At 52.5% G+C, this 22,755-nt stretch overlaps 1 protein-coding gene across 1 annotated transcript; it reads right to left on the reverse strand.

The window, feature by feature from the left end:
* Nucleotides 1-256: 256 nt before the first annotated feature.
* Nucleotides 257-21,574, reverse strand: LOC114068696 (acid-sensing ion channel 2-like). Its single transcript, XM_027905035.1, has 3 exons — nt 20,779-21,574; nt 467-902; nt 257-294 (listed from the first exon to the last, which is right to left on the reverse strand). Exons 1-3 carry the CDS (start codon nt 21,340-21,342, stop codon nt 257-259), a joined length of 1,038 nt encoding a protein of 345 aa, XP_027760836.1. The 5' UTR covers nt 21,343-21,574.
* Between the last annotated feature and the right edge of the window lie 1,181 nt (nt 21,575-22,755).

Genomic DNA, 22,755 nt, shown 5'->3' on the forward strand with positions numbered 1-22,755 from the left:
TTTTAGCCCATCCCAAAGCGTGAGCTGAAGTGCAAGCAGCCTGTTATACCCTGACAGCTCACAAGAGGAGACCCAGCCACCCTGAGCAGCTCATCCTGCAACCCACACAGGACCAGGGATGCTGCAGGGGGAAGGGACAGCCTGACCTGGAGAACCTGGCCCAGAACCAGCCAGATCTCACCACCAAGAAGCCACACAGGAGGTGCCTCCCCCCCGAGGGGGGAACCAGTTCCTCTCTCTGCCCGCCACTGCATCGTCACCCCGAGGCCACCACGACTGGAGACGCCACCACAGCTGTGGAAAGGAGGGACTCAGGGGGTGCACTCAGGAGTGTTGCAGGCTCTGCAACTCCAGGGCCACGTGGGCCAGAAGAAATGATGGCGAGGGAGCGCGTCTGAGAAGTTTCGAGGCGCTGATTTCCAGCGTGTCGTGCAGCTCTTCTGCCAGCTGGTGGGGGAGGCCTCACTTTTGACATTGGACACTCTTAGGTATTTTTTAACCCAGAGAGGAAAAACTGGTTCAGGGAGTGGGGGAAAGATGGCATCCAAGTGCTGTCTGCAATCCAAAACTGGGTCTAAGGTTCTCTCCTCAAAGCACGGGCTGTGAACTGATTCTTCACAGGACCATGAGGGATTCAGTGCTGGGGGTGCTCTCCTCCTGCTGCAGCCACTCCTGAACCACTGTCCTCTTCTTACAGGCACTGACTGAGCAGGTGGCACCTCCTGGGCAAGGCCTGTGGTGGAGATACCCACAGGGAGTGACATCCCTCTTTGGGATGGCTGGTCCAAGCTCGGGGTGGTGCCAAGTATCGGGTTCAATGCTCCTCCTCCTCCTCCTCCCTGCATGGCCACACCACTTAGCTGTGGTGTTTGGTGGTTCATGTTACTCCCATCCAGTGGCAGCTGTGGAGAAAGGAAACACATGACACTGACAGAATCCTTGCTCCTCCCATGCCAACATCCCCTTCTGCCTGGTTTTTTGGGGGGGGGTTAAAAGGGTCGTGATCTCCTTTCCCTTCACCATAAAGAGCTTTGCTGCTTCCCTTCCATCTCTTCTACCTCGCCTTCCCCTTGCCCTCCACGGAGAACAACATTCCAAAGGCTCAGGCTGAACTTGCTGGTGCTTGGGCACCACCACGGAGCTCTGGGCTGGCAAATCAAGGAGGGGCTTGTCCCTGGGATGTGTTATTGTGGGGAGGGGATTTCCCACACAGCACAAATTACCCACACTCTGCCCTTCAGCCCCTCAGTCAGCACCTCCCTGACGGGCCAAGAGCTGCACAAGAGCTGAACCTTCTGGAGGAGGTGGAGAGGTTGGCTGCCTACTGCCTCGAGCATCTGCTGAGGGGGTGTTTGGCTGTTCCTGCCAGGAGCAAAAGCTGCTCTGCCTGGACCTGTTAAAAAAAGAGCAAGTCTGGCTGTAAATAGGCATTTCCCCACGATTGCACCGCTCGGGAACGTCACGGAGGAGGAGGGCACTGCTCACCACCAGCACACGTGCAGAGAGAGAAGGGGGACTATCCTGAGGGGAAAACTGAAAGGGATCAGACTTATTCCCGATCATTTATTTGCCCCAAATGAACATGACAAGGGGGTGAAGCTCTAACTTCACACTCACTTCTTGTGTGGGTACAACAAGGTCAATCCTAAGGAGTTTTCCTTCAGTGAGAAAAAACAAGAGCAATCCAATGTAGAGTTCCTTCAAGGAGAAGGTCCTGCCAGCAAAGCTGAGAGTCCCCCCACCACCTCTGAGGCAGCAGATGACACCCTGCACTGGTGCAGTCACTTTGAAAAGGCTGGGAAAGGACAACTGGGAGACCCTTTGAAAGGTTCCCGCTGCCTGTGCTTGTGCTCAGGGTGGTATCGGAGAGGAGGAGAGCAGTAGGAGTTCTCTTGGATCATCAGTGTTGGAGGACAATCAAAGCAAGGCTGGAAAGGTGTTTTTCTACAGCTCATTAACTTCAGAGGATGGGAAATTGCCTCCCTGTTCTTCCTGGCAGGCTGCTGATGTCATGCAGTTGGTCCTGACGTGGCAGAGGTCCCAAAGAGGGTGAAAGATTCCCAAAGGGGCCCAGAGCCCTGAGTCATCCTCCTCTGGTGGGGAACAGCGATCCAGGCGTTGATCTGGCTGTGGAGAGGTGGGAAGGCTGCCAAAATAGCAGGAACTGCCATTGCTGGGGCAGAGTCTGCTCTCGAGACGGATGATGGTCCATCCCTCACCTCGCCTGGGAAGTCAGATGAGTCTGAGGCTGAAGAGTGGGAAGGGGGTGAATTGACAATTGTGACAGGAATCCCCCCTGCCCTCCCCAGCCAAGCTTTCTTTGGGAAAGCTTGTCAGGTACTTCCCTGCCCCAAAAACCTGGCCGTGGGTGGTGATGGAGGTGAGGGACTTTACCACCTTCTCCCGCTCTTCTGCAGAGAGCAGCCAGTGAGTGGTCACCAGCACTGACACGAGAGGGCTATGGCATCATCTGTGGCCACCATGAAGCTCCCAAACCTGTGACACTGCAGGCACCCTGCCCAGATTTTATCTGCAGTGGCACAGCTCCTCTGGATGGGCACCTGCTCTGTATGTGTCACTCAGGTGACCAAGAAGGGAGGGAGGTGGCAGCTAAATAAAATGCCTGGCATTGCCCTCCCGCACTCTGAGGTTGAGTTTGTCCTCTCAGCTCCCCCAGGCAGGAGCTGTGGGCTCTGGGCCAGCTCTGCTGTCCGTGGTGCTCCGGAGTGGCTGATGCTGCTCTGCCGTCCGTGGTTGGTCTTGTGCAACTCAGCAAACGAGGGCGTTTCCCGGGAAACTTTGCAGTGGCCCCACTCCTGGGCTCGGGTTCTTCCTGCGCTCCAGCTGGGAAAGAATCCTTGCTATTTTTAGCTCTGAGGTGTTGGCAGGAAATGCAGAGGATGGATCTGCATCCCCCAGCGCAGCCCCTACCGCCGGGCCTGCACCCCCTCCTGCCTCTGCCAAGGATTTACACACCCTGGTGCTTCATCTGGTGCCCTTCTCCCCTGCCAGCCACGCTCCCAAATCCAGGCCAGGTGGAGGAATAGAAAAGGTTTTCCATAAGAAAGTGCTGAGGGATTGAGAATGCTTGAGGTAGGCTGTGCTCACTAATATCTGCATTTAAAGCCTGCAGTGTTTATTCTACCAATTTCCTCTTTTCTTTTTTTTTTTTTTTTTATATTCCCTTCTGAATTTTATTTTCTAACAGGGAAAAAAATCATTTTCAAGGTCATGGGCAGGTTATGTTTTAAGGCTTTTGCAGTGGATAGCTCCAGGCTGGGTTAAAATTCCCTTAATGATCGTAGCCTGTCTTGACTGGGATTCATTTCTCCTGCAATCTTTATCTCGTAGCTCCCTGGATCCTGTCAGAGGCTGCTGCTGATGTGGCACAGCACCAAAGGCAGCAGACACTTTTCTCAGTCTTTTTTTTTCCTTTTTTTTTTTTTTTCTTTTCCAACTACAGGAGTGGTTTGTTGCCTCTTTTTGTCTTCCTCCCTCTGTTTTCTTCCAGCTGACAGAAATGAGCTGCTGAGCTCTGCACTCAGGACAGGGGTGAAAATGCAGCAATCCTTTATTCCAGGGGAAACTGGGGACGTTCTTTGTGCATTAGAAACACTCAGCCCTCTTTTTCCAGTCTGACAGATTCCTTTGCACTGGCTCACTGTGTGCCATCGGCGTCATCTTTCAAGTTATGACCTCAAAATTGGGGCTAAAGCATCTCCCCCCCCCTTTTGTGGGATGCAAACCCAAGGACTTGACTAAGTTCAGGAATTAAAGAGCTGTGGAGTTGTGCTGTGGGAAAATCAACTTTAAATGTGGAGCAAACACACTGAGCCTCCCTCCATGGCACCTGCAGCTCCAACCCAACCAGCAGCTCCCATCCCAAACTGCTCTGATCCCAGAGCCACAGTCTCCAGCTGGGAAAAAAAAAATGCCTTTGGAGAGGAGAAAGATGCTGTACACCAATAAATAATGGGAAGTGATGATCCTGTCTGGGGGCTATCGGGGAGGTAGAGCTACAAATTCAATGTACAGGCACAATTTACATCCCTGGAGCCAAGTACATGAAAGGACCTACAAGTAAATTAATGCCTGCTGAAAGGTTGGGGCCTCTCAGGGGACAGCCAGGGACACACTTTGGCTTCTCTCTAGATTTAAGGCCTTGACTTAATAGACTTTATCTCCACTCTCCTGCTTTTAAGAGGGGCAGATGACCCTGTATTTTGCAAGGACAGAGGAAAGCACAGATATTCTGTATTAACTAAGGCCTGGAAGCAAAAGCACTGGAGAATGGGATGTGGTGGACAGTCACTGCATGGGACAGCTGCCAGCCCTGCTCAAGGTCCCTCAGGCACTGTCACCTCTGGGGTGGCAGCAGGTGCCATCTGAGGTATGTTCAGCCAGAAATTACTCGTGAGCACCACTGAGAGCTCCCCAAGCAGCAACTCCAAACACTGGATCCATCTTCCCCCTCTGGCCACACTGAAGTTATTCCTCTGCTGGGATTTCTCCCCTCTTGGGCTTTGGGTCCCTCCCAGACTGTGGGGAGCATCAGGATCATCTGTCTAACCTGTCTCACAGAATGGCTCAGGTTGGAAGGGGCCACAGTGGCTCAGCTGGTGGCACCTCCCTGCCCCAACAGGGTCACCCCAGGGCAAAGAGCTGCTTTTCCCTACCCCCTGTGCCAGTTTTCATCCCACTGGCTTTGCTGGGGCACACTCTTGTGATTACAAGTGATTTATGTGCTCAAGGGCTCTCTAAACTTTCCCACTGAAGATTGTATTTCCCTCCCACCCCCTTTGGCTTTGACGAGTTAGTCCCAGCAGCAAACCAGGTGGGTCAATAATGATCCAATAACGGGCAAACAGCCCCTCCCAGGAATTGTTCTCACTGCTCTGGCATTGTCACTAGTGAAGATTTACTGCCAGGACAGTGTCACCCGGGTGTTGCCAGAGGAGCAGCAGCCTCAGGAAGGCTGAGATATCCATTTTTTGCCCCTGGAATCAGAATTTCTCCACGTGCAAGTGCAGCACCGTTTTTCTGTGCCTGTTTGAAACGCTTTGCCTTGATCTGCCTTTGCCTTTCTGCTCAGTCCCAGCTGATGTCCTATACATGTCCCCAGGCCAGTGCCAACCCCTGTCCCTTCCTCCTCTCTTTTCCAGCTGGAGTTCCCATCACACAGCAGAAATTACACAAGCATAAGCACAGTCATGAAACACAGAAGGAGAGGATGAGGCTGTTTCTGAATTCAGCACCAATCATGCAGGCTGTGGGGGTAATGTGATGGTGTTCTGTATCTCGGTTGTGAGGGAGCTGCTGGTGTTGAATATTATCCTGCTCCTGTAGTACAGGAGGGAATTCATACCTAGACCTGTGCTAGCACATCAATTTACAGCGTGTGCACAGCCTGCCCTTCACTCACTTGCACTCTGCATCCTCCAGTCGATTCAGAGAGTGAATAAAAACCACAGGAGAATTCAGAGACCTGATTCCCCTCCACGATGCATCCGTGCTGAGCTCCGAAATAAAAGCAGAAAGTAGCCTTGTTAATGTTAACTCCTCTGGAACTCTCAGTGCAATGGCTTTGTCTTTAATGCTTTCTCTCCCATGAGCCAAAAAAAAAAAAAAATAAATAAAATCCACCCCTTTTAATATAAATCACGGAATTGTCAAGGTGGGAAAACAGCTTGAAGATCACCAAGTCCACACATCAGCCAGCACCACCACCACGGTCACCACTAAATCACGACCTCCAGTGCCACATCCACATGTTTATTGAACCATTCCAAGCCTGGTGACTCCACCACTGCCCTGGGCAGCTGTGCCAGGGCTGGACAACCCTTTCCCTTGAAGAAGTTTTTTTCCTAAAACCCAACTAACCCCCCTCCATGGAGCAGCTCTGGGCCGTTCCCTCTCGTGCTGTCACCTGGCAGAAGAGCCCCACCATGATTTTTTTAATCCTTTCCTTGCTCTTTGACACATTTATCCCTCTGTTCTTGTCCTCGTGCCTCGCTCAGACTCAAAGCCACACCACAACCAGCTCAGGCTGGGTCGGTGGCACCAGTTCCACCAGCCAGGGAGGGTGAGGATGACATGGAAAGCAGAGCAAACACCGTTTGGGATGGGCTGTTGAGCCACATCTGCAGGAGCTGGCACGTGTGATCTCCCAGGGTGGAGGCCAGGCCCGTGTTTGCACTGCAAAATAGCTGCCCTGTGACCTGTTAACCACAGGATAGCGTTCAGATGATGTCAAGACAGCGATGCTGGCTGGTTAAATGCCAGTATCAGCAGCAGGGATTGCAGGAGGATCCTGAAAGAGCCAAACATGCCAATAAATCCTACTGAAACAGTGCTGACAACTGCAGAGCCCTGGGGCTGGTGGGACCTGGGTGTGTTTTAAATAAAACACTGCGGTGTGGGAAGCACAGATCACTCAGAAGCTGATTAACCTCAACCCAAGGCTGAATGTCCTCGGATTTTGGGGGTGTCTCAGATCCTGGAGCTCATCTAACCCCATATCCTTCCTCTCCTGCACAGCCTGGGCTTTGAAATGGCATTAAAGACTTACAGGTCACAGCAGAAATAAGCTTTATTCCCCAGGTTTCATGAAATCATAGCATGGCCTGGGTGGGAAGGGACCTTCATTAGCATCCAGCTGGCAGCTTTGAGAGCACTGAACTTCAACAGGACTGAGACACAAAACAAAGCTTCTCCCTGAACCTTCCCCAGGGGAAGACAGAAAGAAAATATGAAGCTGTTGGGAGGCAGGAGAAACAGCCCCACTTGTGGGGAAGTCAATTGGGAAACAATTACAGGGTGGAGGGGAGGCGGGGGGAATTACAGCAGCAAGGAAGGAGGACTTCTCTTAATCATCCTGTATCAGGTCAGTGATTTGAAAAATAGTGGCAAGTCTGGCCAGGGAATGTTCTGCCCAAGCCTGGGCTCAACTGCAGAGCTACACCCTGCTTAACAGCTGGGACAGGAAAATGCATTGCTGCCCATAAAACATGCCTCCCAGAGAATTACAGCCTCTTATTTGTCATGCCAAGGTGGTTGTGTATGTGTGTGGAAGGGGGTGGAAATAAATGCTACAAACGCTGTGTGTTGTGAGCAGGGGAGTCAGTTTATCTCCTCAGCCCAGAGCTGCCCGTGGCAACAAGGGTTATTTACAGCCCATCCTTTCGGATGGAAGCCTCCTGGAAGGGAGGAGGAGGGGGTTTCTTCTCCAGCAGGGGTCTGACCCTTGCCTCGTGTGGATCTGGGAGGAATAACAAGTGTGAGATCCTCGGATTGGGAGATAAAAACGGAGTTTTCCTCCGAGGTACCTTCCCAGGGCCACTAAGAACTCAAGTTCATATTAATCCTATTTTAATAATGATTCAAAGTTTCCCTTTCTGTTGGAGGAATGTCCAGTTTAGGGTGAGGAGCTCAGAAATCCAGCATTTCCTTGGAGCAGCCTCAGACCTGCTGGCCCAAAATTGCTTTTTTGTGTTGAATTCTCTGCTTTCACAAGTGGGAACTGGATGTGCAGATGAACCCAGGTCTGAGAACTGGCCTGTGGGCAGGACAAACAGTGCTGGGTGTGCAAGGAAAAGGAAGTTTTAGCCAATTAACTCTGGGGATGTTCTTGCTTGAACTTCCAGAGCATTCCCAGCTCCTCCTTGTACCATCTGTGTGATTCCAGGGACAACCACTGCCCAGTCATTAAATTAGAAGAGGACTCAGGATGTTTTGCCACCTCCTGACAGTGCCTTCCATCCAGGAGCATCCCCACCCAGCCTGCCAGGAGCTGGAAAAGTTTGTAGGGCCTTGTTACTGCCTCCCTTGAAGGACATATTTGGAAGATCTGCTGGGCTGGCTGAGCCCAAAGCTGTCAGGATCTGGGTAGGAAATTCCTCAGGGCCCCTCAAACAACCCTTCTCTTCCTCCTGCTGGGAGCAATCGTGGCAGGGGGAGCTTCCTGCTGCCTCTCCAACACTTCCCACTCCTTTCTTGTTGCTGATTTTCCCTCAGGCTTCCCCTGGGCTGTGCCTTGCCCAATAAACAGAGACATCAGCAGCATCCCTGAGGATCCCAGGGCTTTCCTTACAGCTCCAACCTCCTCCTGGCACACACAACCCTCCCACTGCAGCGTTTGCAGCCACAGCTCAGCCCAGATTGCTCCAGAGGGTTTTTGCTGTGGGTCAATCAGGCTGGAGGAGCCTCCTGGAGCTTTTTTTCCAGGGAGGCAAAACAGCTTCTTGCCTCCACTTGCTCGGGCTCTCCAAGTTCATCTCGTCTGAAATCCAACACATAAATCCCTCCCATCCCAGGTTATGGCACCAAGGAATGCTTTAGTGGCTCATACCATGAGTTTGAAGGAGTGCTGGTGGATTTATGGCACGTTTTCCACCCTCTGTGCCCACGGGGGTTGTGTATCAGGGGGCTCCCAGCTTGTGGAGGGGCTCTGGGGACCTCTGGTCTGATGGAGAACCCCTTCTCTACCTACATCTGCAGGCACAGGGCATGGAAAGCCCAGAAAATAAGACCCCAGCAGAGGATACAGAGGGATAATCCCACACATGGCCATTTTTCCCGAAATTCTGAACACTCCACACCTTCTCTCTGGGGGCTCCTGCTCTCCCCCCTCCAGCCTGCAGAGCCCACTGGATTGAAGGCCTTCCATGTGGTCTCCTCTCATTTCTAACACTTCCCAGCAAAGTGTCAGTTTGATTTAGTGGTATCCACTTCAGATCAGAAGCCCGAATGAATCATCTGGATTTTCTCGGTTTGGTTCCGAAAGGAAGGCTTTTATTTTTTGGTGGGTAAAACAGACAGTTCCAACTTGTGCCTTTAATCCTTTTTTTTTTTTAACAGGTTGATGTCGTGAAATACTGATGGCAATTTGTAACTCTAAACCCACCTATTCTGTACTAAACATCCAATTAATATATGTGTGTGCAAGCCTATTAAATAGCACATTTGATACAACCTCTGAAGGCCACTGCAACACAATATAAAACCTGATTGTATTATGAAAGTTCTGCATTTTATGGTAATAAAGAAGTAAAATGCAAACAAGGCCAGATCAGTGTTACCTTGCTGTTGCTCTGATTTTAATCCTGCTGTATTTTACACGCACCACGGAGCAAGACACCAGGAATTGGTCCCTGAGAAGCTGCTCTGCTCCTGCGGGACAGCAACCCATCCCAGAGCAGCAGCATTTCCCAGGGGAGCAACAAACCAGCCCAGCTGGAAGATCTGGAAGGATCAGAAGCCGTTCCAGAGCTTAGGGGAGAACACAGGGATAATTCCTGCCAGGGTCACATGGAGCTGTGAGGGCACTGCCAGCATTCCCTGCCCTGGGAAGATGTGCTCTCATGGGTCCCATCCCACGCTCGGCTGCTCTGATGGATCTCCTGGGTCTGATGGATCCTCCAGCTCTGCCCACTCGTCCTGCAGCCTCAGCTCAGTGGGGACAAGAGGGATGGGGTTTGGACTGGCTGTTGGGAGCTCCTCTGTGAATGAGAACGCTCCTCCTGCAGCGGGGGAGAGCACAGAGCCATAAATAATGCACGGACTCCTCTCCCGGAGTTATCCCAGCCTCTCACTCCTCAGGGAGTCAGCAAATATTCCTCCTCTCATCTCTTTTGTGTGGCTGCTGATAGTGGGCAGCTCTGGGAGAAGGGAGAGCCCCTCCAGGGTGCTGTGCTGATCTGCTTTTACCTCTTCCTCCTCCTCCTCTGTGCTTCCTTCCCAAAAATCGCCGTGCCCAGAGCTGCCAAGCTCCCCTCCCAGAGGGTTGGATTTGCAGCTGGGTTTGGGAAAGAGCTTGGCTTGGTGTGTGCAGCTAAAAGAGATTTCAGAGCACAGGCAAATGGGGCAAACTGAGCCTGGCACTGCTGCCTCCCGGGGAAACGAGGCAGAAGGATCTGGCTGCTGTGGAACGGTGGATTTGTCTCTCCAGCCTAATGGAAATGCTGCCCCGAAAACAGGTTTGGAACTGGCTGGGACTGCTGATGGGGGAGGGAGCCAAACCTCCCAGCTGCTGAGCAGGTGCCTGAAATCAGAACTCATTGTTGCCTCCTTCCCAAATCGCCAACAAGCTGTTCAGAACCTGGAAGTGCTCGTGATGTGTCTGAGACCTAAAAGGAGTAGCCACGTTGTCTTCGTGCTACTAAGACAGTCCAGACTGATTTGCTCACAGACAGCCCAAAAAAATATCTGGGATTACTTAATAGGAGACTCAAGTCTGAACCTCCACTCCCACCTTCGTCTTGGGCCGTGCTCACCTCCACTCGAGCACATCCCTCTTCAGGTGGGATTTGTGGCCCATGGGTTTGTCCCAGCTGGATGCAGCATTTCTTCTGGGTTAGAGAAGAAATGTTACTGTGTGAAGCACACAGAGCACTCCGTGGAGAGCAGCTCTGCTAAGGGTGTCACACTGACATGTATTCCTTCTTCCGCAGAGCATCCCGAGATGACTTCACGTCTGACCTACTTTGAAGCCAGGCTGGTTTTGCCCAGGCAGCGGCTGCGTTTGAAGGCAAAGAGGTAAAAGGAAAAGCTGCTTGAAACCCAGTTTCCTGGTCAGAGGTTTGTGCCCCCAGAGAGGCTCAGAGCTGCTCCACTTTGTTGGCCGCTCTTCCGTCGGCTCCTTGGTTTTCCTGCCACGTCTCTCCCGAGCACGGGCTCAGCCTTGGCTCTCCCAGCCTCTCTTAGTCACTGCAGCGTTTGCACAGCCATCAAATGGGAGCAGTAATTAACTCCAACATGTTTGTCTACAGGAATTATGAATTTGCATTTCTCTCTCTACCAGCGAAGTGGACTGGGCTCCCACCGCTCTCTCAAGTATCCACACAGCCCACGAATTCCTCCTCTTTGATGAGTCCTGGGTCTTTAGAAGAATCACATTTAGCTTTGTCTGTATTTTTTCTGTCTCTCAGTATCCCCCCTGAAGATCTGGGGCTCCTGGAATGTTTCTCCAAGGTCCCTTATTACCATGTTTGCTTCCATTCCCCACCTGGACGGTGGGAAAAGCAAAGAAGCCGAACCAAAACCTTGCTGTGGGAACAGAAGACAACGAGGTGTTGTCTGTTTATCCCTGGGAATTTCTACTGCCTTGGCAAGGAGAATTCAATCCACTTGGCTGCTGGGACTCCCTTGCAAGGCTCCCATTCACAGAGCCCCCTCCGTCTCACACCGCAGGCAGCGTGCGACACGTAATATATTCCTGATTTGTTTCCCAGCTTGATTCCTCTCCTCAGACGGTGTTGGAGGCTGCTGGGATGTGGGCTGGCTCGGCACACCACGCACACTCCCTGCAAAATGCTCCGCTGAGCAAACATTCATTAAGAACCGGCGGACGTGAATTATAAGTGACTGTGTAAAGGTGCCGCTGAATTGACAACATATGCACGGAGCCGAAGCAAATGGCCTGGAACTCGGCGGTGAGGGATGGGAAGCTCTCACATCCCAGGCTCACACGTAGCTCAGGGTGATGCTGAGCTGCTGGTTGGGGCAGATCCTGCACACTTGGTGTGTTTTCACCGGCATGAACCTGTTGGTGCTGAGCAGAGGTGATTTCAGTGCCCAGGGGGGGGCTCTGGCAGAGCCACCTCCACCCACTCAGCTTTACTGCCCTTCATACCACACAGCCAGGATGGATTTGCTCCTCAGCCTCTCTCCTTGCTGGCTGCATTGGTTAAGCAGAGCAGCCCAGGTCCAGCCACTCCTGATCCACAGTTCTTCACATCAGGATGATCCCTCTGCAAACGGGTTGTAGGTGAAGCTGCAAAGCACTGAGGTCTGTGCTCTTCAAACTATTCTTTTTAGTGTCAGAATGTCAGAATGGGTTGGGTTGGAAGGGGTTTTAAAGCTCATCCAGTGCCACCCCTGCTGTGGGCAGGGACACCTTCCACCAGCCCAGGTTGCTCCAGCCTGGCCTTGGACACTTCCAGGGACCCAGGGGCAGCCACAACCTCCCTGAGACATCTCCTCCAGTGCCTCCACAACTCCCCCAGTGATGGGACAACCCTTCCCTGTGCTGCAGAGTCCGTGGGAGGTTTATCCAACCTGCAGGGAGGACGAAGTTTTGGAGGGATGAGTGAGGAGAAAAGCCACTCGTGGCTTCAGGGACAGGTGAAGGGACAGGTTTCCACGAAGGTCTGGAAAATACCAGCTGGCAAGAGCAGCTCCCAGTGCTCAGCTCCAACATTCCACACCAGCAGAAGCCTCTCTGGAGCTGAGCCTGAGCTGCTCCACGTGGCTCACGGAGGGGAATTTGGTTTCTGAAGAGGAAACCTCTTTTCCACTGCACCCTGAAGTCTTAAATATTATTGTTCCCCGTCGAGTGTGGGTTGAGGGAGGAAAACAGTGATACTTTTCTCTTGGCTCTTTTGCAGCTCTTATAAAGGCATATAAAAACAATAATGAGCCACTCAAGCACTTTAAGCAGTCAGGCAGTGACAAACGAGACCCACTAAAACCCTTCTGTCTTTGCCAAGGGCACTCTGGATTATACTTGAACCTGTTTTAACCTCAGCACTTAACCTTCATTTCCACAAAGTTGCCATTGCACGACAACAACCAGGAGGGAGCTCAAAATAACAAGTTGAAGGAATGGTTCCCTGAGAGGAAAGGAATATTTGCTTTGCAGTTGGGGTTGGGGTCCAAAGTGCAGTTTATGCACCTGCTAAACCTCAGAATTTTAAAGAAATGGGGATATAATTCTGTGTTACAGGTAAAGGAAGGAGGAAAGGGAGGAAATTCAGCATGAAAGTATTTTTTAATGACTGTTTGGCATGAAAAATGTGGGGAAAGAATAGAGACAAGCAGTATTTGCAGAAATTATAGGACTTTTCCCCAGAAACTCCGAATCACTGAGGTTGGAAAATACATCCAAGACCATCAAGCCCAATCTGTGACCAATCTCCACCTTGTCCCCCAGCCCAGAGCACTGAGTGCCACATCCAGGCCTTCCTTGGACACCTCCAGGGCTGGGCACTCCAAACCTCCCTGGGCAACTCCTGCCAATGTTTAAGAGCCCTTTCCAGGAAAAAAATTCCTCCTGATGTCCAACCTGCCCCTCTCCAGTATTTGGGGACCCCAAATAGCTGGAATATCTCCAGCCTGGGTGCACCTTCCTAGAAAGAGAAGAGAGATGATTCCAAGTGGGATCAGGAAGCATCACAGGGAGATGGAGCTGCTGGGGCCCAGCTCGGAGGAGGGGGTGGGCTGAGGGGTTTCTTAGCACAAAACCCACATCCTGACTTCTGGTTTTGTTGTTTTTAAGGCAAGTGTTTGTGTCTTTTGCGAAAGACAAGGGTGTACTTGACTCAGAGATTTATTTCTCCTCCTGATAGGAAAAAAAAAAAAACACAAACCAGCATGGAAAGAGCAGAACACACCAAGGGCTCACAACGACTGTGTGAACAACTCACACCTCATCCCCAGGTTTCGATGTCACTTTGCAGGTGGGGACTGTCAATACCTCCCTGATTTACCACAAAATAAATGCCCAGCACGTTTCCCTGCCCGTGGTGACTGAACTGTCCTTGCTTGATCTTCCAGAACTGGTTTGTCTCATGAATTTCCCTCTGCTTTAACCCCCTGCATTACATGGGTCTGAAACGTGGGAGGAAAATACGCTGCAGTTAATTGTTCCAACCAATAAATGGAGGAGTAATGTGAGCTTAGGAACACCTTTCCACATTTAACAGCATTCCAGAGTGGAAGGGAGGTGGACACTTCGCTCAGGGATGATGCTGTTTAGCCTGCAGGCACTTGCAGAAGGTGCCTGGGGTTTGCAGAGCTGGGAGCAGCCCTGGATGCTCAGGTACCCCCCGTGGACCTGATTTAAAAATATGGTAAGAAAAGCTTTCAGAATGCTTTTTGAGTGAAGATATTTGTAGGAAAAAAAAAAAAAACTGAAAAATTCGGTTCAAATTCCTTCTGCACAGGCAGAGTGGATATTCCTGTGGCTGCACAAAACCACAGCAAACCCCTCTCCCCCCCCATTGAAAGTTTAATCAATTTTAATAATAAATATTTAATAATCAACATAAACCAGGCAAACAGCTCTTGCCCTGAGGGGATGACAATTTATTGCCGGCAGGAATGGCAGTAGGAATTGTCAATTTATTGCCAACAGGGCTACAGTGAGAGCCTTGTATTTACTGACAGAGCTGGGGAGGCTTTTCCTCCCCATGACCCGAGGAGTGGGAGGCAAAGCTGAGATCAGTTCACCCATCCCAAGTCCTGCAGCACCACCAGCCCCTCTCCCACTCCCAGGGATGAGGCAGACTCAGAGCTGGTGGGTTGGAGTCGGGGGAAGCTGCCCCTGCTTTTCCTCTCTGAGCTCCAGTTTGGGTCTCTCCCAGCTGCCACATTTCATGAAACTCGTAGGAATCACATTTTTTTTTGAGACTTCTGCTGTTGTTTCAAACAGAGGCAAATTGCTGAAACCTTCTGTTATGAGGAAATGAGGTTAAAACCACCCCCAGGAAGCTCAGAGGATGGTCTATCAGAAGCATCTTGCTCTGGGATCTGCCCTTAGAAAGCAGGGAATGAAATCCTCCTGTTCAGGGAAAGCCAGATATGGATACATAACTCAGGGTTCACCCTCACCAACCTCAGATTGCCTCAAAACCCCTGGAAAACAGAGCCTGGAGTGCACCTGGCCCACAAGTTACAAGGTAGAGACTGCACATCCCGGGAAGTTCCCCAGCTCTGGGTCACTTTTTTTCCATTTTTTTAATTCAGAACAAGCTGAAAATCAGACCACCTGAGACATCCCAGGGCTGCAGGGTTTTATTCTGCACTGAGCTTTTCAGCTGAGTTCATTTCATGGAAACCAGAAATGCTTTAAAAGACAAAAAGCTTTCACTTCTCACATGGGAAATCCCCTCCCAGGAGAACCTCCCCCCCCTTCCCTACTGCTCATTTTTCTAGTGTCATGCACAAACAAGAGAGAAAAAAACTCTTTCCCTCTTTCCAGGAGATGCTCCAGCACAATTTATCATGAGTTCATGACCATTTACAGCCCTCCTGGAGCAGCTGTAGGAGGGATGGTGGCTGCAGGATCTGTGGCAAGGGTGGAGTAGGAAAAATGCAGTTCAATCCACAAGGATCAAATTCAACACCTGACCCAGCAGCTCCTTCTCTCCAGGGTGATATCCAAACCCTGCCTCCTCTTGCTGGGCGTGGAAACTGTTCCATTTTTTTACATAAGGGTTGGTTTAGTTGGGAATGTTGTTTGAAAAGCTTCCCCAGCAGCAGTTTTCACAAAGCCTTTGGGGAAAACACTTTGTTTCTCTTCAGTAAAGAAAAAAAAACCCCACATAACAAAGTACAAATCAACAAACATTAAATGCTTCAAAGAAATGATGAACACAAGACTCTCTGACTGCTGTAATCAGTCATCACCTCCAAGCAAAAGAGGAGAAACATGTCCTGGATCCCTGGAAGTGTCCAAGGCCAGGTTGGACGGGGCTTGGAGCGACCTGGGCTGGTGGAAGGTGTCCCTGCCCATGGCAGGGCGTGGGACTGGATGGGTTTTAAGGTCCCTTCCCACCCAAATCATGCTGGGATCCCACGATTCCATGAAAAAACAGAGACACCACAATGATTTAAGACCCAGCAGGCCTGCACCTGCTTTTTGTTATGGAATCATAGAATAATTCACCTTGGAGGGACCTCAAGAGGCCACCCAGACCCTCATCCCGAAGTTCTCACCAAAGCCAGACCTGTTTTCCTCTTTAGTTCAGTGAGAACTCCTCCTGCTTCCCTTCAAGAACGGGTCAGAGTTTCACCTGTTTGTGTCTGTGGGCATCATGGACCTGGTGGGCAGAACCTTCCAGGGAGTGTTTAAACCCACTGAGGGGTTTGCAGCACTCACATCACAGTTTTTTTCCACAGGGCACCACTGCCCTTGGTCAGATAAGCACAAAGATTCCCTCAAAGAGGGAACATCTGGGGGGGTTATTTATTATTTGCCAAGAAGTCTCCAAGGGGCACTTGCACGAGTGGTGGGTGGGGGAAGGTCAGGACAAGGTGTGTTGTTCCACCTTCCCTCTGCAGATGGAAACCATGCTGGGTTTTTTTATACATTCCTTGTCTTTCCTGGACTCGTTCTGATAAAGGCCTGCAGCCCTCAGAGGTCTCCTCTGTCCCTAAAACCCTGATGACCACCCTTCTCGCTCAGCATTCCCTCCTCAGCTGAAGCTCTCTCTGACACTCTGGCAGTGCCCATTTCTGACACCTCTCAGCTGTTTGGGTCATTCCCCATCCCAAAGGCCCAGCGAGGGAGGGGCCAAGAAACAGCTCAAACCACCACCAAGCAGAGAGCTTTTAAAAGGGCATTAAGGAGGTTTTTTCATCACTGTGCTGGTTGTCTCCTGAGTCTCAGCTTCTCCAGTGTGTAGCACCGATGTCCCAAGTCAATGAGCTGCAGCCTCACTTCTGAAATACCTGTCCCTGTTTCACCCTTTCAGTATTAAGGGATGTAAAATTGGGTTTGCCACGAAAAAAACCTCACTGAAGTTCTACAGCCTTGTCTTTGATAGATTTTTTTTTAAGCCCATTAACCATCCAAACCCAGGGAGATCTTTTTCCTGAACGTTCAGCCCAGCTGGCATCCCCCCATGAAACCTCCTGAACTGAAGGCATTATCCTCCCAGTTTGTGATAAATAAAGGAAATACAAAGGAGGGGGGAAGCACTTCCACACTCATAAATCCTCAGGGGACAGAGAAACTTAGTCCAGAAAACCACTGAGTAGAGCGAGGGTCTGCAGGGTTTGCACATCAGCCAGGGGTGTGACCCAGGAACAACCCACCTCGGTTTAGACACCACCAGAGGAATCATAATGACCCTGCACCCACCCCTGAACTCCAACAGCACCTCCAAACTCCAGATATCTGCACAGGGATTTGGTCTCTTAGGAGAAAAACCCCCGTTTGTGTAAAGGTCATCATGGATCTCATTACGGCAGCTCCGGTTCTGCAGCAAACTTTGGGGAGAGTCCTGATGCTCCAGAAAAGTTGTTCAACAGAGAAGTAAAGCTCTCCCAAATCTAGCAGCCACCATCGTGATTATTTAGTTTTTACTGAGGGAAGTGGAAGTTGTATAATGAGTTGAGGATGGGCTAATTAGTGTAAAAAGCAAAAGCAATTCACTCCTCACTGACCCCATGGATGCACTGGAAAGAATGAGAGAAAAGATATGCATGGGAAAAGACAGATAGATTGGCAGAAACTTGAGTCTTAAAATAGCAATATTCACATGAGATCCTGTCCATTATGTGGCCCCTGTCTGTCAGAAGAATGTGGATTGGAAATAAATGAGTTCTATCCTTCAATTGTCGTGGCCAGGAAAATAGAGCAGGCCCAGGGGACGTTACTGAGTTACCTGGAATGAAGTGGATGTGTGAGGGAGCCCAGTCCACACACTGCATTTAGCAAATGACCCCACTGGGAACATGTTCTGCCACCAGAACACCCGAAAACACCCCCCCCCCACTGCCCCAGCCTGCTGAGGAGCGTTTCTCACCCAGGTGACACTGAGATTTCCCGCTCAGATTCCCAGGATCCACTCCCAGGCCATCACTCTGGGCTTGCCCCGTGGGCTGAAAGGGTTTTCATAGATTTTTCTCCCACATCTTTGCCGTGCCACGCACCAGTTTCTCCCCCAAGGCTCCCCTGCCACCGCCCAGGGGATGGAACAGCAAAGGAGGGGATTTCCTTGGCTGCTGCTGCTGTTTTCAGGCTTTCCTATTCCAAACATTCCAAGGGAATGGCTTTGCTACAGCAGAGCTCTGCATTATCTATCTGATCTGCTGCTCTGTGGCAATGCCAGCACTGTCCTCACTGTCCCTTTGGGGGGGTCTCTGCAAGAAAAGCTTGGGGGGACTCACTCCCCTGGGCACTCCTTAACCTGGGGAGATGTCTCAGAGGATTGTCCTGGGGGGGAAACAGGGAGTGGAGGGGAAAACACAGCTCAACTCCTGCTGATAAAGCAGCGACAGAGAGTTTAAACAGGCAAGTGGAGGAGGAAGGAGGGTAAAGTCGTGTTTTCCAAGTGCCACTTCCCAGCTCCTGCTTCCCCACCAGGCAGCAGGGCTTTCTCCAGGGCCACCCTGCACACCACACAAACCCCCTCCATGCACCAAAAGCGCTGCACTGGCTCCTCCAGCAGCACCTGATTGCAGAGTTCCTGCTTTGGTGCAGCCTCCTGCTGCAAAGCTCCTGCCTCTTCTGCTCCCAGGGGCCTGAATTTGGGGAGTACAGAAAAAAAAAAAACACCAAAACCACTGATAGTTCTTCACCCTGCTGACGTATCACAGGAGTGCTCTGGGATTTACACCCCTGTTTCCCTTCAGGAAACGAGTCAGGGAGGGAATGCTTCTCCTGTGGGTGCTGCAGCAGGAGGGATGGGCTGTCACGGAGCCCCCAGTGCAGCTGCAACAGGTTGGTGGTGATTAAATGCAAAATTCAGCCAGGACGTGAGGTTCTGATTCAGCCTGGAGGCAGCTCAAAGACCTTTTCCAGCTCCTCCCTGGGGAAAAACCAACTCATCCTTCAAGCAGACACTTTTTTTTGCTGCCTTTTATCTCTGAGAGGTAAAATCTGGAAGGATGAGCAGGGTTGTTGTGCCCCTGCTGAGCGATGCTTCCTGGATTTCCATAACCTGAGGGATTACCTGGAGTCAGGGAGAACTGAACCCCTGCCCCTGTTAGAGGCACAGCAAGCAGTGTTGTCTTCTGGGTCACCCAGGACCTGCTTTGCAGAATGGGCTGAAGAATTGCACTGGATCTCCCCAGCACTTTGACAAGGGCAAGCACTGTCAGTCCATAATATCCTCTGTTTTCCTAGCTGGCCCTGATCTCTTCTAGCAGAGCATTTCTTTGGCAGACAGGGAATGTTTGTCTTTCTGGAAACTACTGTATACCCCCCCGGGGAAAAAAAAAAAAAGGAAATAAATCATTGTTTCAGGAGCAGCTACCTCGAAAAACTAACTGGCCAGGGCTGACACCCCACTGTGTCCCAGGGGGGGCTGCCAAGAGCTCCTGCCTTCTCTGAGAAAAGGACCTGCCTTTTTTTAAGGCCTGCAGAGGTTTTGGAGGTGTTGTTTGCTCCCTGGCTTTGAGGCTTTTGCTTTTGGCTGGTGCTTGTTGCATTATTGGGAAGCCCACGGGCAAAACAGCTCCTGCTCCCCACGCCCTCACTACGGGTAAGGGAGGTCTGTCCATCCTGCTGGGATCTGTCCTCACTCCCCAACTCTTCTGTCCCCTGGACTTTGGCACCTTTGTCTCCTTCTCCATCCCATACTCCAGCCCCTCTCCTTGGGGCTTTGTTGACCCCTTCTTGTGACCCACCTGACCCCCCAACCCGTGCTCAGACCTGCCCAGGGAGCCCAAACAAGGGGGTGGTTTGCCTGGATATCCAGGCCAAGGCATCAGGGTTATGCACAGGCAAAAACTGAGGCATGAAATGCTCCTGCTCAGAGGTTTAGAGATGGCACAGTCCGGGTGATGGCAGCGACTCTGAAGCAGGACTCAGTTGGGCTTGTTTGCTGGGAGATCCAGAAGCAGCAGAGACAGAAAACACTCCCTTCTCCTAAAACCAGGCAAAGATCCTGCCCACATAACCAGACAAAGATCCTGCTGACGAACCAGACCAGCACAAAACCTGCCAGGACTCAGGGCAGTGAGCAGAACAAGCAGAGAGAAACAACCACCTGAGAGCTGGAGCGTTCCTGCCTCCAGGAACACCGACCCTCCCAGACAGCTCAGTCAGTGCCAAGGGACTGGCCTGAGAGCACAGTGGGACTTACCCAGCCCCCCCAGCACCCCCACATCTCAGCCAGGATGGGACTCAAACCCCCAGCCTGGGGGAGCAGCCCCCTCAGCAGCCCCTTTGCCTGCCCCGGCAGCACAGGGGGGGCACCACTTCTTCCACACCACCTGCTTGTTCTTTTAATTTTACCCTGACACTTTCTGCCAGCCCAGGCACCCAGGGCAGCCTGCACTGCCAGCAGGGTGCCAGCCAGGAGCTGGAACTGAGCAGTGTCTGCTTCCCTCAGGATGCTCAAGTACCCGGCTCGCTCCACCTCCCCCAGCCTTGGAGCAGACTGGGATCAGAGCTCAGCCTCATTTCTTTCCCTCTTCCTTCTTCCCCCTCTTCTCTCCACTCCAGCACAGCACCAGGAACGGCACAGCACCAGGGAGGTACCCAGCTGCTGCCCACACTCGTCAGCAAACCAAGATCTACGAGCCACAAAACACCAGGAACAAGCAGAAAAACCTCCCCTTCCACAATTCCAGCACAGCTCCAAACACCCGGGGCAAGACAGCTGGACACCACTCAGAGCAGCCCCTGCCCTTCTTGCTGGCCCCTTTCCAGCCCTTTCTGCTTCCTTCAGCTCCTGACAATCCAGTGCCCAAAGCAAGAGACCCCCCTAAGCCCCCCCGTGATGCTCAGCAGGACCCATCCAATGCCATCTGCTCTGACACCAAACAGCCACCCTGGTGCCACGGGCCTCATGCAGGATGGAGGATGGACCCTTGGCGGGTCTGGCCCCACAAAACCCACCCCCTGTTAGGACTCCAACAAACAAACTTCAGCTCAACAGGCTGCTCCTGCTCCTCCTCTGCCACGCCAGAGCCTGGCGGCCGCTCCCCCACCACACCGTGCCCACAGGGCTTTCGCCAGTGACCTCCAGCGCCGCCCCAGCACCTGCAAACACCACCATCCACACGCCCCCAGAGAAGAGGAAAAGCAGAGTGCCTGCTCATACTCACAGTTTTGAAGTCCTCGTGGTTGCACTCCTGCCCCTTGAACTTGCAGTACAGCATCATATCCTTCAGGTCGTGGCCCACCCGCGCCAGGAACTCCTGCATGCTGAACACTTTGGGCTTGTAGTGCTTGAAGTTGGCCTTCTCCTGCAGGATGGCCAGCACGGCGGGGTCGGCCAGGTGGGGGTTGGGGATCTGCAGGTTGACGTCGAGCAGGGCCAGCAGCTCCCCGGCGTGGTACAGGTCGTTGGTGGTGAGGCGGGAGAAGCGGAACTCGTTGAGGTTGCAGATGGTGACGGCGGGGAACACCAGGCTGTTGGCCACCACCTCGTCCACTTTGGTCACGTGCTGGTAGGAGAAGTAGAAAGCCACCCTGTCCGAGCTCTCCACCAGGAGCAGCCCCAGCGAGCCCACGAAGGCCAAGGTCCAGAGCAGGCGCCGGACGGTCACCGGGCCGTAGACGAAGACGTGGCGCAGCCCGTGGAGCGTGGTGGTGTTGGCAAAGATCTGGATGCTGGAGGGCTGCAGGCTGCCCATGCTGCCCTCGCTGGTGCTGTCCTTCAGATCCATCGCTAAGTTCAAGCCCGGCGCTGCTTTTTTTGGGGGTCAGTCTGCAGCCAGAACCGGGATCTGGATCTCCCTCCCCTCTGCCAAGTGATGAGACCCTTTAAGGGGCGGGCGAGAGAAGGAGAGTGAGAGCAGCTGCCGCGAGTTTATCCCGCCAGCTCAGCGGCGGCTCCGCCGGGGTAAATATTTATATCGAATCCATTCAAACTCTCGCTCTTGATTTCCTCGGTGCGATAAGGAGGGCTGGTTTTATTTAGGGAGACACCAAGGTGATGTGGAAGAGAGGTGGGTGGGCAGCGAGAGCTGAGCCAATGGCAATAAAGTCCTCCCCCTGCACACACACGCACACACACACACACAGACATGCACACACGGCCGAGGGGAGAGGAGATTAAGCGAGCGAGCGAGTTTAAAACGAGCCGAGGCAGCGCTCAGGCTGTTAACTAGTGCGGAAAGCCGAGGATGCTGCTTCCCGGAGCTGATGCCTTCGGACCCACCGGGTGATGCTCCCCGAGCTCCGGCAATGGGAGCTGCAGGATTCAGGCGTCTCTCCTCCTCCCCACCCCTCCATTTTGGGCAGAAAATCCCACCCCAGAAACCCACTCCCCGCTGCTGGTGTTATTTGTGTCTCTCTCGGGGAAAGGTGGGCAGATAATCCAGTGGGAGAGGGGAAAGGAAAGGCTAAAAATTTAAAAGGAAAGAGGGGGAGATGCCGCTCAGCTCCGTGCACACACACACACACACACTCCCACACGAGCAGGGGAGACAGCAGCGGAATGAAGCCTCCTCTCCATCGCTCGGCAGCTCAGAGAGAAAATCGGGCAGGGCAAGACTCGGTGGGGCTGCAGCATCTCTCCTCTCTGCGCCTCAGAGCTTTCCTGCCCTGCAGGGCTCGGAGGGAGAGCCCTGAGTCACACACATCGACAGCGAACCCCGCGGCAGGGCAGGGATGGGGGGCTGCGATCGCAACCCCCCCGCCCCAGCTCCAACCTTGGGGGACGGGGGCGAGTCTGGACGTGGCTGTGCCTCGGGGGGGCCGTGCCGAGCAGCTCCTGCACCCCCTGAGCTCAACCCACCCCCCCTCTCCCCCCAACACACCCCTCGGGCTCAGCCCAGCCAGGCTGGGAGGGCTCGGAGCCAGCAGGATCTCCAGATGTTCCGTTCGCCGCTGGAAGGCAGCTGTGACGGAGGTGTTTGGGGAAGACGCGCCCAGATGTGCGCTCAGCCGGGAGGTTGGGGAGGAGGAGGAGGAGGAGGGGGGAAAGGAGGCGAATGGGAACGGTTTCCTGCCCGAGAGACGCTGCAGATCCTGTGACGATGCCTCCGACCATGAGAGCATCCCTAGTGCCCGCTGCAGGAATGGGAGTGAGGTGGGGTCAGCCCAGGGATGAGAGGGATCCAAGCAGGGTCTGGAGT

The sequence above is a fragment of the Empidonax traillii genome, unplaced genomic scaffold, assembly GCF_003031625.1.
Source record: "Empidonax traillii isolate 1590-97213 ecotype Southwest subspecies unplaced genomic scaffold, ASM303162v1 scaffold1112:size187267, whole genome shotgun sequence".
Lineage (NCBI taxonomy): Eukaryota > Metazoa > Chordata > Aves > Passeriformes > Tyrannidae > Empidonax > Empidonax traillii.

Coding starts and splice junctions, on each gene's coding strand:
- LOC114068696 (XM_027905035.1), bottom strand. CDS start 21,342: ATGGATCTGAAGGACAGCACCAGCGAGGGCAGCATGGGCAGCCTGCAG. Junction 903..20,778: donor ACCACGAGGACTTCAAAACT/GTGAGTATGAGC, acceptor CTTTCTCCACAG/CTGCCACTGGATGGGAGTAA. Junction 295..466: donor AAGAGTGTCCAATGTCAAAA/GTGAGGCCTCCC, acceptor TCCTTTCCACAG/CTGTGGTGGCGTCTCCAGTC.